General features: G+C 48.9%; 1 protein-coding gene across 6 annotated transcripts in view; it reads right to left on the minus strand.

Annotated features, from left to right (window-relative positions):
* heph (polypyrimidine tract-binding protein 1 heph) overlaps positions 1-14969 on the minus strand; it is a 161098-nt gene that overhangs the window by 93325 nt on the left and 52804 nt on the right. For all 6 annotated transcript variants that reach the window (XM_037432630.2, XM_037432632.2, XM_037432629.2 and 3 more), the window contains one exon: positions 7843-7890. In XM_037432630.2, coding sequence (XP_037288527.1) covers positions 7843-7890 — 48 coding nt within the window. The remainder of the gene's footprint in view (positions 1-7842; positions 7891-14969) is intronic.

The raw sequence follows: 14969 nt of genomic DNA on the forward strand, positions 1-14969 counted from the left end.
CATCCGATACTCACCAAGGATGACAGCGCAGCTCCTTGTTTCGGTTTGTTTTGACAAGCCGTTTATTGCTTAATAAAATTTTTTTGACGAGTGCCTGGGCAAAATGAACCATCCCTAGCTTTTTCAGGAGCTTTTAATGCTATTTGAAAACAGCATTCTCTCAGTATGGTCGAAAATGCGCCAGAGTTCGCCTTTAAAGGACAGAAAAGGTGTATTTGAAATGATCGGCGTCTGCAGCAAGTGCCCCCCCCCCTCCCTCTCCGGCGAAAGAATTCCTGGCTACGGGTATAACATCCACACAGAAAACGGTTGAGTGATGCATGTGACATCTGTCTATCGAGCAACGTCTCCGCATACAGAAATAAGAAAACATGTTTAACAGCCCAAGCTGGCGGCGCCTATGCGTCTCACGTAGAATCGTCTATAAGAGCTAAAAAGGCGGTATCTCCTCAAAGCAGCCTTTGAAACGAAATATGAGAACTTCGAAAAAAATTCGAAGAAGGCCATTTTGGACGCTCTTGCACGAATAATGTTCCCAATCGCGCGTCGTTTCTTGAAGCGCCGAATGCATCATTCGTGCAGACATTCTGACGCGCCCACATCAGTACCGTTTCTCTAGCTGCACCGCATACAAAAGAAGCGCGTTTGAACCATTAAATATGGCGGCATATATTACAGTATCAGACAAACGAATAGAAAGGGCCAGTGAGTCAACGGAAGACGAGTGAAAAAAAAAATGAGCTACCGCCCAAATCGGCGATGCGCAGACATAGCATGGAAGCTGAAACATGCGCCCCCGGCGTGCACCACGAGCCAAGGTGTATCGGTACGCCTCCTCTTTCAGCTCTTCGTGTCCCTCTGACCACCTGTCAGAAAGACGAACTTCAAACTTCGCTTTAGGTGACATTACACTAAGTATATTGAAAACGCGGAAATAATCAGGCTGGCGATTCACGCTACGGCGGGTATCATTCCAAGCTATATTATATACAGTGGCGAAACCCCGAAACGAGCATGCAGGCGACCTGCAAGGGCAGAGACCCTCGGAGGTTGCCTAACCTACTGGCTTCGCATCTGCATCGTAGTTACGGCACACTCGTGGCACATTGCCCTTATCATAGCCACGTACAACTTCGCAGTGAATATACGAAACTGTCAAAGCCAGCGCCGCGAGAAGAGCTCGAAATGCTCGCCGCGTGCACCTCGGCTGAGAATGACGTCGGCCACGACGACGACGATAGGGAAACAATGTCACAAGGGAGGGGAACGAAACAAACAAAAAGAGGGGGGAGGGGGACGTAATGAGCGCGGGGAAGACAATACTGAGCGAGGCGTCGTAAATCCCCCTCCCACCCCTCTCTAGGAACGCGCGGCGCACAAAGGGAAGCGCGGCTTCGCCAGCGACGCCGACGTTCGCAGAGAAAGACGTGAAGGCTGCGGCACAATGCGACGCTCACGCGCGTGAACCATCACCGTCGAGCAGGCAGGCCAGCGGCGTCGTCGTACATGGGTAACATAGATAATAAAGAAAGAAAGCCGCACGGCGCGAACGATGCGAGACGGACAAAGGCGCATGCCGAGCAATGCCGGGCTTCCTTCGCACGGTGCGAGGACAAAGGAAGCGAAAATAAAATAAAAGGTGAAACGATTCCAGCGGCGATTTAAAAGCGAACCATGCGAACGAAAAAGCATGCGAAAAAAAAAGTAAAAGACAAAAGGCGCGGAGAACAATGGCCGCCCTGACATTGACCTTAGTAGACGCTGCGACGGCGGCCAGACAAGCGCCGTAGCTCGCCGCCTGCACCACGTGACACGGAGAGAGAGAGAGAGAGAGAGAGAGAGAGAGGGTGAAGCCAGTGGGAGACCATCAAGCCAAGCGGCCGGACCACCATACGTCGGACACGGACTGACCGACGGCGCTCGAAAATGAAAAACGCACGCGCGAGGTACACAACATCGTGCCACCTGCGAGCGTCACATTTCCTCGGCGATGCCAGCAAAGAAAAAAAAAAAAAAAGAGGCAGATCTGCGCGACCGTAAAAAGCCCGAGGAAAGAAACATCGCGAGGCGGTGGAGGGCGCGCGCACCTCTCTTTCAGGGTCGGCGCGAACACCAACAGAGCCGCGTCTGCATTTCATCCTGTTTTCCGCGCTGATTCTCTCTCTCCCAAGGTTCACGAACCGCCTAAGAATTGCGCTTGCACACTACGACCGTCGAGGAGAGTGCAGCTGAGCCACTTGGAAATCGGCCCAGTGTGTGCGACAGTGACCGCAGCTTTAACGCCACGGTAAAAACTTATTCCCAAGCATGCACGGCAAGCGCCGACAACGAGCAAGTCCTACAGCGTTGCATGGCAACGAAGAAGCAGCGCTCACGCACCACGGTTCACGATCACGAAGGAGCACGCGTGCAGAGATTTCCTGTCTCCCTGCCGCCGCAAAGCTATATAGAAGACAACCCGCACGAAATCCTTATACTTAGCAAAGTTTAGTGTAACCTGCTGCCGTTTTAGAACAATCGGCAGCATTTTCAGGAGAACTCGTTCGTCGCCTTTCATGATCCTCACCTTTTTCTCGCAACTATTATCGCAGTCCTCTTCCCTATTCGTGCTATCAACACGCCATACGGAACCCGGTTCCTGTGACGTGCAGGCGTGGGACGTGGGCCTTCACACTGAAGCCAGCACATGTCCATGGAACGCGGCGTTGGGAGAGGCCGTCAGGAGCCTTCCTATAGTCGGTTACAACCTACGCGCTCCAACCCTATACTGCGGCGCGCCCGTCAATCACCCGTGCTACAGAACTATGGCGATTTCCGTTCAAACCATAAGCACTTCTTCGCTCACAGTGCAAGAGCTACGCATATTATGAATTGAACTTTGTCCGTTACTGTTAATATCTTACGTTTGGCTGAGCAGTGAAGTCGCAATTTTCGATGAAATTTGCCAGGAAGTAAAATTTTTAGACAATACTTTCTAAATCAACACGTGCTTGTACGGCCAACTCGTATGCCTGGAATAGGTGTAAGGTCCCCACGTCACGTAAATAAGCGACTGCAATTAGTGGGGTATTTACAAAAATCTGTCTGGGTAAGGCGGTGACAGCTGTGGGCGGAGCTTACATTTATTCTTTGGCTGTAACCGACTATAGTAATCTAAAGGGAGAAGGGGGACATTGAACGCCGTTATTTTATTTGGGATGACACCTGTGTGTGTTTCTCTGCACACATCACTGTTTTTCCGTGGTGCGTCAAACCTATTACAGTACAGGGTCCCAGCTACAAGCCCACAGAGGACGAGACGGCGTGACGAAATATAAAAACATACAGGCACTTGATCGGCTAGCACAGATTATTGAAGATTGCCAAAAAAAAAAAGGCCTCCTGCGCCCATTCCACGCCGCACATTAACACCATCTGACCGATCAGGACATTTTTCAATGCGTTACGGCCATGCAACGGCGACCAAGAACACTAAATGTTGAATTTCAAGAACAGTTTACTTCCAATATTCGCCAAGCCGGGGTCGAATCGCAGGCCGTCGTGAGCAGAACGTCATCGACTCAATTTTCAATTTCGCATGCACTGCGGAACTTGTTCTGTCGGACTCCAACAATGCGGGAGAGTGGTGGTGGTGGGGGGGGGGGGGGGGGGCACATTTTTTTTTCTTCGTAATGGACAAACAACCCTACGCACGTCTATGCATATTAATACTTTTTTTTCTGTTTCACTCATTTTTCCACTCAACCGCAAAGTGGAACAGTGTAGCCCGAAAAATCGCGGTTAGACAAGTAAACGAGCATTCACAAAAGTAATTTCTGGCAGGACAGAAAGCAACGGATGTCGTTTACTACTATTCCTGCTGTTCGTTACACACAATTACGTACTGCAATTACTCATGGGTGACATGTTTAATAACGCCGTGTGATTTGTAACTGCTGTGTAATCACCATGAGGGCGGGGGATCAATTTTGAACGGTTCAAGCTAAAACCGCAATCACACCAGCGTTACGTGCGTTTCCTTCCTATCTACCCGTCATTTTTTTGCGCTGCGTGTTCTACTTTGTCTCACCAACATGTCCAAGTTCGTTCTATCGTAACCCTACATCCCTTGTGTAAGGAGTAAAAGAGCCGCATGTGAAAGCTGCGAGCTAACACTACTAAACGCGGCGCTGAAAGCGGCCCATCTTCACCTCCGACTGCGCGTCCGAGTGCCAACGGAACTGGTGGCGCCATCTGTCCACCAGCCGATAAAGGCACCGACAACCTCCGAGACCGGAAGCTACATATGCGTAAGGGTGCCTGTCTGGGTGAGCGCTCTCTCCGCACGCATCCAGGCACACTACGTATGCAGCGTGAACACCGTGGCCCTGCGTGTTGCTTCCTAACGCTTTCGAACAACGAGGAGAGAGCATGCGGAAACGAGAGAGCGTGCTTTTGTCGACGCCCAGCAAAGAGCGGCTTTTTAAACCCGGTCCTTACACCCATCCAATCACTGTTTTCTTTATTGTAACGGGTTAGACAATGCAATGTACCAAAATGTCTTTCAACAGCTCCTATACTTAGCAGCCATGATCGGACACATCCTTCCACCGCCACAGTGACATCGGAAACGTACAATAAATATTTCAATGCAGGACCGAGCTGCAATGTACCAAAATGTCTTTCAACAGCTCCTATACTTAGCAGCCATGATCGGACACATCCTTCCACCGCCACAGTGACATCGGAAACGTACAATAAATATTTCAATGCAGGACTCGCTCACCACCAAATGGAGGCCGAAAAAGAAGGAAAAAAACGAATGTTCCTATACTATAACGCACAACACGTTAAATGGCAAACCTACGGAATATTACAATATCTATGGACAGACAACCGCAACTCCCTGCCCCTTCTCTCACAACGCAATCGCATACGATAAAGCCCTGCATATCATACTCGCAGGGCAGGTCCAAAACAAACGTTTACCATCAAGCTATACCCGGTATTGGTCAGAGAGACTGGCAGCACTCGCATTTATGAGAAATTGCGGGCCTCGCAGTCGGTCGCTGCGTCTGCTGCCCGCGCTTCAGAACATCCTTGACAGCCAACACACAACTCACACAAATACAAAAAAGCAAAAAAATGTGCACGAGTGCCAAATGGGCATAAAGAACGAGCAACCCAGACGGTCTATGCAGGCAAAAGCCAACAACAGCCACTTTTGCGCGCCTCATTACGGGACCTGCAATCCGTAACAGGCGGCCGAGCGAATAGCCGACGGCCGCCAAAGCCGTTCTGTGTTCTGGCTGGCATGGTAAGTCATTAGGCCGGACAAAAAAGAGGCGGAACCCCCCCTCCTAGCGACGCACATCCGGTCCCTGCCATGCCACGCGCAGCCATCGACAAGAGAGCGAGAGAAAGCTACTTCAAACCGGATGTGCAAGCGATAAGCCGATAGAGAAAGCCCATGCTGGCCTTACAGAGCCCGAGAAAGGACTGGCAGCTGCGTAAACAATGGTAGCGCTTGTAACGTGGGTGCCATACATCTGCACCTTGTGTAACTGCTGCCCTTTATACACTCCGTTCCAATTTCTTCTAGTACAGTGCACTCAACCTCGCCTTCCATACTTCCTCAAACCACTTGGCAAGCAGTTCATTCTGCGCAGTAACAGTGAGATCAGCGTAAAACAATACAACGTTATCTCCCTTCGCTTATTTGATTACCGGTAAAATCTTACTGCGTATCCATGCAGGTTTAAGAACGGCGCGCGCACCTCCAGAGTGCCAGCGCAGCGACGACCGCCAGACCTCGGAAGCTGGCGACACCCGACGGAAGGGAAGCAAAACGCGCACAAATCACGTGCCGCCCTCCGGCGGCTGCAGCGGAAAACGTGCCTTTCAACCCAGCATCGCCTCTGAAATGGGCGAAGCGCGGCTCACCAAATCTGAGGTCATGCAGAGCGCAGCCAGCTTTTAAATTATACTCTCGTTCTTATAAAAGTTTCAGTAGCGACACTTATTATAGACGAAGGGAAATTGCGATATACAGCCGTGCTCAATATTAGTAGCAACACGCTGTCTGGGCTCCAAATGGCGCTAAGAAGTGTGGAGGTTTGGGCTGGTTGGTATGACATGACGGTAGATATAGCGCGAGAACAGAAAGACAACAAAAAGAGGTCGTCTCCTTCTTGCCTCTTTGTCGTCGTTCTGTTATCGCGCTATATGCACCGTCCAAATGGCGCCTACAAATCGGCAGCTACATAGAAAAGAATTGAACTGTATTCACTCAGTCTGCGGTACTTTAACCACAGCCAGCGTGTTGCAACTCATATTAGGCTCTGCTATACGTTCGGCGTCTGTCTTTAGCCGATAACTGGAAAGTAAAGGGCGGGCAAATTCGAATTCTGCCCCCCCACCCCGCAAGAAGGCCAGCAGAAATAGTGGACACAAGAAAGTTGCAACCTTCGAAGTGCGCTTTTGTGCGATTGCAACAACAGTGATCGTAACTCGCTGAAGGACACCCTACGCTGTCTCAAGTACCGCTGGCAGCAGCGGGAAATGATGGCCTGCTGCGGCAAGCGTGTCCATCACGAGTGGCGAAGCCCCGCCATGACTGCGACGCCCAAGGTTGCCCTTTTCTCTCCTTCCTTCGTAAAGCGCAGTCATTATCGTTTTGGTGTTCTGCGCTCGTACATGAGTCATATGACCTCAGGGAGTATACGACACAAACGCGAAAAACGTGTTAACCCACTGTACACAGAGAAGAAAAAACTAGGAGGGAACGCCACATGGATGTTTTGAAGCACACGCAGAAACAAATGAGTCCACTCTAAGAAACGCTCGAGTAAAAAAAAAAAACATCTTTTTGTCTTTTTCCCGCAACAATAACAGTCATCCAGCATTCGTTTCTTTGCATTATCGCCGCGCGCACCCAGTTTCAGGTCACGAACGACATGCGTGTTATCAGCGTTGCATAAGCATTCTTGAGAGAAAAGCACAAAGTTTTCAAGCCGGATGACGATTAGTGTGTGCATGCGGTGAATAGTGACCAGCGTAAGGAAAAAAAAAAGGGAGGGGGTGGAAAAGAAGCAAGAACGCGAGTTGGGAAGCCACTTCAAAAGATGTTGACTTTTGGCTGTCTGGCGTGCCCCTCATCAACCCACCCCCCTCCCCAATTGATTGAAAATGCATTGCATGACGTTATCTGTTATTACGGGATGTTAACAACCGAAGAAAAAAAAATCAAGGGAAACGGAGGGTAAGCGGCACCTCCTCGCTCCTTTGACAGACGCATCTTTTCGAGACAAAAGTGGTCACGAAACCCCGCACGAACACAGTACACGATAAGAATCTCGACAATCGTATCCATGAGACAGTAATTACACAAACCACACAGTGTGCGCGGCACACGCCGAAAAACAAAACAAAAACACGTGAAGTACAGATATAGGAATAAGAATAAGAAGCATCGTAACAACGACAAGGAATAAGAAGCATCGTAACAACGACAATCCAAATCAGAAAGAGGAGTAGTAATGTTTATAAACCGAGAAAAACTGTGTGAAACTTCATGGATAGTTCATAGATATGTTTTAATGTATAATAACAGCGGTCGACAACCCCACCGGGAGAGGAGAGGAGGGCAACACCCGCGATCTCTATTCAACGCCAGAGGCCTGTTTTGGCGACAGCTGTGCATAGTCGAAATAAACGACAAATGAAGTCGGTAAAAACGGGAAAAAACGAAATCAGACAGCAAGAGAAATAAAAGTACAGGGCTACATGCAGCATAGCAAGAAACAAGAATGAAACGCAAACCGCGAAATAAGAGCCATGCAGTTTTAAAACAGGCACACTTACGTCGTCGTCCAGCTTTCTCTTGAGCGCTAACGCGTGGTTGTAGTCGTTCTGGAAAAAGAAAAATGGGAAAAAAAAGAAATAATAATCAAACAAAAGGAGAGAACGAACCAAGGCGCGACCTCGGTCGCACGTGCGAGACAATTCAAAGAAAAGTTCGAGCAAGAAGGAAAGAACCGCAAATGAGGTGATCGCGGCATGCAAGCGAGCAATACATGAAAAAAATTATATATTGGACGCGCATCTGCGTACTTCCCTGCAAATGCCACCAAAAGACGATTGTCTTCAAGCTCTGCAGCGGTTGCCTACAGGACCGTCATGAACCGACAGCAAAAGAAAAGACGTTTGCTTTTAGCGTCATCTATTGGCGAATATAACAACGACTTATGGCCGCAAGACAAGCACTACAACATATTGTAGGCAGCCGTTGTAGAGAGCAGGTCACGTAATCGCGTGTTCCCTCCCTTTCGTAAAGAACGACAGCGTACATAGCAGTCCACACAAGTATTGTGCCCCTGCGACGGTTCCGTGGGACAATGCCACGACCGGCAAACAAGTTCAAACATTACCTGGCATATTTTGTGCCGCGTTGCATACTGTAACAATACACCCGATGTGCAGCTTAATACTCCATTGTGACAATTCAGCGAATGAGTGAGTAGTCACACAACGGTGAGTGTATATCAAAAGCACACACAAACACACCACCTCCCTTTCATTCGCATCCATCACATAATTGATGTGGAATAGTATGCTAGGTATTATCACAGAAGTTTCAATGTTTTGCTCATTACTCGCCCACGGCATCAATCATTTCGAAGAGATTGGGTAAACAGGTGACAACAAATAATTAAAACTATAATCACGTTTACGAGTATTTCTTGAGCCTGCTTACGACTGCACAGTAAATATCGCCAAATCGCGGTGCCAGCTCACATCTCTGGCGGGGACCAAATCGTAATACTGGGGTAGCCCCACATAGGCATTCCCACAGCCAATAGTGACGTCACCAAGAACGTAATGGTACTGCCGAGGACGCCCCTCTCCTCCCCCTCCCTCTCGCGGCTATGAACTGCACGATCCCGCAAGGAAGCTGACACAGGGTCTCCAAGACAACCGCAAGGCGGCACGCCGCGGATTTCGAGCAACTAGATCTCGCTAGGGTGAGGAAGAAATGGGGAGCACTTAGAAGCAACGGCCACGCCAATTAGGCACGGGGCCATTGGACGCTGGCGGCGGCACCCACGCAGACCAATCCTATCCGCACGCTCACATTTCGCGGTGACGATGCTCGCATGCCGCTCTGCAGTTCAAGCACAACGAGTACGGACAGTTCATTCCGGAGCCCATACGCTGCAGCACTCAAGAATGACACGTACAAAGTCTGTTCGTAAAGTAATAAAAGTGTTTGGCAAAAAGAAATTATCGATCGATCGGCAAATAGCATTCGAACTATTCAATACTGTTTTCTTCGGCACCGATTACAGCGCGATTCCCGCGCTGCAAAGCCCCCCACCCCCTCTCCAACGACTGCAGTAACCCCGTTGAGGACAGCCCGCTGGGTGGCGGAAACATCTTCGAATCAGAACATCGTCAAATTTGACGTTTAGTAAGAGGAAAAAGGACACTGGGCTCGCACCAGGGCTGATGCAACTCTATCGCGAGTCCGGGGGACCGGAGCGAAAATTTGCCCCCCCACGTGTCTGACGTACTAATTTGTATATTACTATCCTTTCTAACGCACAGTCAATGACCCTTGAATGTTTTTTTTTCCTGCCACCAGGCCGGCAATTGGACCATCGCTCAAGTGGTTGGCAGTGCCACCCCTCAGTTGCTACAAACCACAAAAACAGTATGGCGTTCATGCAAAAATGAAACGTGACTAGTCATTTCACGTCACCAAATCGATAAAAAATCAGAATGCCATATTGAAAACGGCCGATCACTGCTACGCCCTGTTACGATCGGCACCTGGGCTGTCGAGGGAGAGCAGAGTTTCTTGATCATCAAGCAAGTCGCCGAAGGGGTGCCGGGTTATGTCCGCCATGTATTGTCCTTCCTAGCCGGAAAGTGGGGCACCGAGCCGCCCGACGACGTAAGCTGTTCCACGAGACGACCACAAGGGTTTTGCGCGGTCTCGACGTCTTCCTTGGATGAGAGAGCAGCATCACCCCCGACAACTCACCCCGCTCATCGATTGACGAGTTCAGGGTACATTTCGAACTTCGTGCGGTGGACCTGTTAGTTATAGTATACCGGGATACCGGGTGTACCGCGACAGCGGTATCGAAGTGCGCATGCGCACATACGTACGTTACCTGTACCGTACGAGCGGTATTTTTCAAATTTAACGTTACCGTGGTAGCGTTGGTGTACCTAGTAGACGCAAACAAGGCGGTACTCTCGGACGCCCGCTTCCAAGCGAGATTAGCACAGTTGTTGAAAGATTCCCCTTGTTCACAGCAAACGACTGTTTAAAGTGGCTTCGATTGCCTTCAGTTAGCTTCGACGACCGAGTATTACGGATAAGTTGTAGTTTTTGAGATTGCTTCTCGTTTCGGACGCATCGAGGCCTAACTATAACTGAATGCAGGAACAGCGCAAACAAGGACAGAAAAGAGCGCTTCTACGCATGCCCAATTTTCTCATTTTTCGCCTATATATGTACACCACTCCGATATTAAATATTAAATCTTTGTTGAAGCAGCGCTCTTTTCTGTCCTTTTTTTCTTGCTTCCGTAGTTACGAAGTAACTACTTCTAGGTTGCGCTGTTCCTGCTTTCAGTTACGTCCTACCAACTTGCCCAAGCTTCCACGCTTCCTGACTATAAGTTCGATGTAAACAAATCGGCAACATAAATGTTTTAGCGTTTGGTGCGTGGTTCACATTTATTTACTTTTATTATTACTAAAATAAATTTCTAACGATACTTCGCGCGGTGTCATAGGCAAACATCCTCGTTTTTTTTTGTACTTTTCACTGTTCTTTAACTTATTAACCATCCGATAGGTGGCGCCACCATCCTAGCTGAAGCACGTAAACTACGTGAACGCTATCCCGCTAAATGATAAGATGCTGTCCACAAGCAACGTTTGTTGCACGGTAACGCAATTCCCTTGACCTTCGCTATCACGATAACGGTAAACTAAACCTGCTTATTGATGCGCGCGTACGTCCGAGCGTGGGACCCCTCACCCAGCGGCATTCACACGGCAAGAAAAAGCCACCTTTGTGACCCAGGAAAGAGCGGTGGTGACGCTCCAGTAGTGGACGTTTGTTTACGCAGGTGGGTGAGGGCGTCAGTCTGATGTGGTGTGCGTCCTGTGATTGGACAACGGATCCAGGACCCTTTTTCCAATCCAGGGAAAAAACGTACTCTTCATAATGAGCCACCCAGCTCATTCGCCAGAGATTCTCTCACCATGTAGAGAACGTAAATGAACACTCTGTTAACAAAGTTCACCTTCCTGCTGCCTCGGCATCTTCATCGCGGGTCTCCGGTGGCTGCAAAGGCCGGTCGCAACAGCCCCCGAGAGATAGGGCACCAGTTATGCGCAAATAGCCAAGACAAATACGCATGTTAACGCATGTGAAATACGCATGCATCTTCCAGGGTGAGACGTCTGTACACAACTCACAGGCGCTGGTTTTTTTTTTTTTTTTTTACCGCGTATGACACCGCCGCTGAACTCGGTTAATCGCAAAAGCTTCGGTTAAAACGCGGACGTCAAAGATGAACTCTCATTTTTCTTTAGTCACTCGCTCTTCCAATGCTGAAGCCCCTCTTCTCCGCATCAGAGGACCTCTGTCGAGTGGCAAATATCACTATAAACTCACCTTCTAATTATCATAGATTATCATTGGCGGATGTCTCTGTCGTCACGTATTCAATATTATTTCGGCATTAGCGATGTGTAGCTGGTTTTTCAGACTTTATGGCCTTCTTATCGAAAGTCAAAATGCCTCGCCACTTAGCACGCCAAACAATATCCATTTTGCCGATGAAGCCGTCGTACAACTTCATGACTCTGCCGAATGTGAACTGCAGAGACGTAAAAAATATATCCTGCGCGACGTGCATTATTACGTCATCAAATGACGTCACCGATCAGAGGGCCGATCCCGGAGGCATTACAAAAAAAAAAACACGTGAGGCACACGTTTCCGACATAATTTCCTTCCTTAATATATACAAAAGGGAATTCTGGCGCTAGTGTCTATGGGAGCTACAACGCATGGCGCTTCAGCGAGCATGGGAATTTCGGGTAGTACATGTATTTGCCTATTCTTCGTACTTTATGTTCCTTCTGGATTCAAGTGGCTTGAAGCTCGCTGCTTTGTCACGATACAACAATCGGTAAATATAGGCAGTTACGCTTTCCCACCTTAATCTTTTGGATCACCATTTCAATTCAGCTCACGTAGTTCAAAAAGGTTTATTCTTTCATCCGAACACAAATTAAAACACTGCAACAAACGAAGCCACAAGTGCGATTCGCCGCCCGCAAGCACGAAGACTATAGGGAAATCCATGTCACACCCATGTAATTCCCATAGTCGGTGAACGATCACAGCGCCAGAGTCCCCTCTAGTTAATTTTAGGAAACTATGGTTTCACATTGCTACGATCCCGGAGGCAACGGTAGACGATGTGAGGGAGTATTCGGGGGGGGGGGGGGGTACGAATACGATCGACTGGAAATAAGCGATGAAAATAGTTTTCACCCTCAAGTCTCATATCAAGTGCAGCGGGAGGCGTGCGACCTTCTTTCCAATCATCGGTGACGCTTCCATAACGGTTGGCAAGAACGCCACGCATGTGGCGCAGAAATCACGAGGCGGAATGTTCCCACAGGATGTACGTAGAAATCGTTCGGGTAATTCACCTTTTCTTAGCCTCCGATAACGACAAGAAAAAAAAAAACGAAATGAAATACACGCCTTTCCCGACTCAAAGGCGGATATCGTTTCACTTATTTTTTTTCCCCTTTCCTTTTCCTGTCGAACGAAGAGAGCTTCCGACAGCGCCGATGGAACGTTTCGCTGAACGGCCAAGGTGCACAACCTGGCTTTATTCTTTCTGCCGCAGAAAGACCGCGATGACGACAAAGTGCGCGCTAGGTGGCAACCAAATCAGAGAAACGGAAACAGATCCCGTCCGTTACGCGCACTCACAATGTTCAGTTCTGAAAACTAGCTAACCTCCCTGTCCTTCCTCATTTATTCCTCCTCCTCCTCCACAATGTTATTTTTTTTGTGTGTGTGTGTCAAACGTACAAGTCCAGATGATAGTTATAGCGCGAGAACAGAACGACGTCAAAGGGACAAGAAGTCGCTGCTACGGCAATATCGGGGCTGAACGTTTTCAAACAAGACACGTTGACGCGAAGCAAAACGACATAGCGCTTGTGACGTGACTTCGGCGGTCCCACGGTCGACGATCGTGATTGCGTATTTATTAATGAATGATAATTTCTAGCACATGGGACTCAAACGTGAACGACAACTAAGCAACTACAGCAAGAGTTAAGCAACCCACAGCGGCCAATGCAAATTAAAATTACGGGAGTAACATTAAGTAATCGAAGGACGGCAGAATGGGTAAGAGAACAGGCAGTAAGAAGTTGCAGATATCCCAGAGTAGACGTCAATCCAAAACAAATGGACCTGCGCTGGCCACTCAACGCGTACGACAGACAACCGGTTACCAAAGAATGGGCAACGTAGTCGAGAAAGGCGGGGAGTTTGGTGGAGTGACCAAATGAAGGAGTCCGAAGGGATAAAATTGAATCAGCTCGCATAGGATACAGGGTAAACTCGAGGTGACTATCGACCGCTTCTGCTCTGCGGTAAACAAACAAGTTCAGAACGATGATAGTAATTAATTTGGGCGGTTTTTGCACGCCAAAACCACACGGTACGAGGCACGCCGTCGTGAATTGCTCCGAGAATTTCAACCACGTGGTGTTCTTTTAAGTGCACCTAAATTAAAGGACGCGGACCTGAAGCGTGTCGCCCCCATCGTAATGCGAATGCGACCCCCACCGCGGCTGGAATCTAACCCGCGCCTTTCCGTAGTATACCGTAACCCCAATCACCACGCTCCACCGCGGCGGACAACCGCGTACTTGGAAATGCACGCACAGACAACCGCGCGAGTTACTTCAATGCGCGTTTTAACTGCGCCAGAATAGATTTAATGAATCGGACTGCGAGGAGAAGACGCATCGAGACTGTACCGTCCCATTTCGACCGACACACACTGTTAGCAAAAGTAAAACAAAAATCCCGCGCAGCCGCAACTGGGACATAAACTGGTGTGGCCGTGTACACAGAGCACAACGGGATACGCGTGGGGATGCGTTCCAAGATGGGAAACCTATAGACTGCCTGCGGATAGCAAAACCGAACGGCCACAAATCGCCGCAGATCTAGAACAAACAGCCTGACTGTTTTTGGTTACATACAGCTGCGTGCGTGTGTGTTATTTGGACCAAAGCGCTTCTTCTCGCGCAAAAAATAGATAATAATATTAGGTGAATAAATAAAAAGAAAGTTTAACGTGATGCGGATGGTACACGCGGCGAATAGACACGATAAAAAAACAGCGCGCGGTTGCTCGTGCCGAGTTAAACGACAAACACGCGACCTGATGATACAATCGATGGCCTCGTACGATACGTCCACACTGCAACAGCAACGGGCAATAGCGCAGACCATAGCGCATCGGGGTATACGGTGCTGTCACGTAGAAGAGTAGCGTACGCCGAAAGCTTCCCGGTGGGCTAGAAATAGCACGCATACGCACGCAGACAAGCGGGGGTAACGTTAAAGAATGCGCTGCTGGATCCGCAGGTGAGCGGCAACATTTGCCTGTCGAGCTCAATATCGAACTCACACGAGGAGCTGTTTAGATCGCTAACTTATTCTCCGAAGGCGATAATGTCCTTTGTTTTCGTAACCCACGTAATAAAAAAACGGCAAGCAAATGAAGGTCAAAGTCATTTTTTTTAACATTCCCACCGACATCTCCACGCGTGACGTCACCGATTTCAAGGGTCATTTATTCGCATTTGGATGACACTGGCACAACGAAAGTTTCTCGAACTTGCTATGTCAGAGCTATGAG

This window comes from Rhipicephalus microplus, chromosome 10 (genome assembly GCF_043290135.1).
Source record: "Rhipicephalus microplus isolate Deutch F79 chromosome 10, USDA_Rmic, whole genome shotgun sequence".
In the NCBI taxonomy this organism is placed as follows: Eukaryota; Metazoa; Arthropoda; class Arachnida; order Ixodida; family Ixodidae; genus Rhipicephalus; species Rhipicephalus microplus.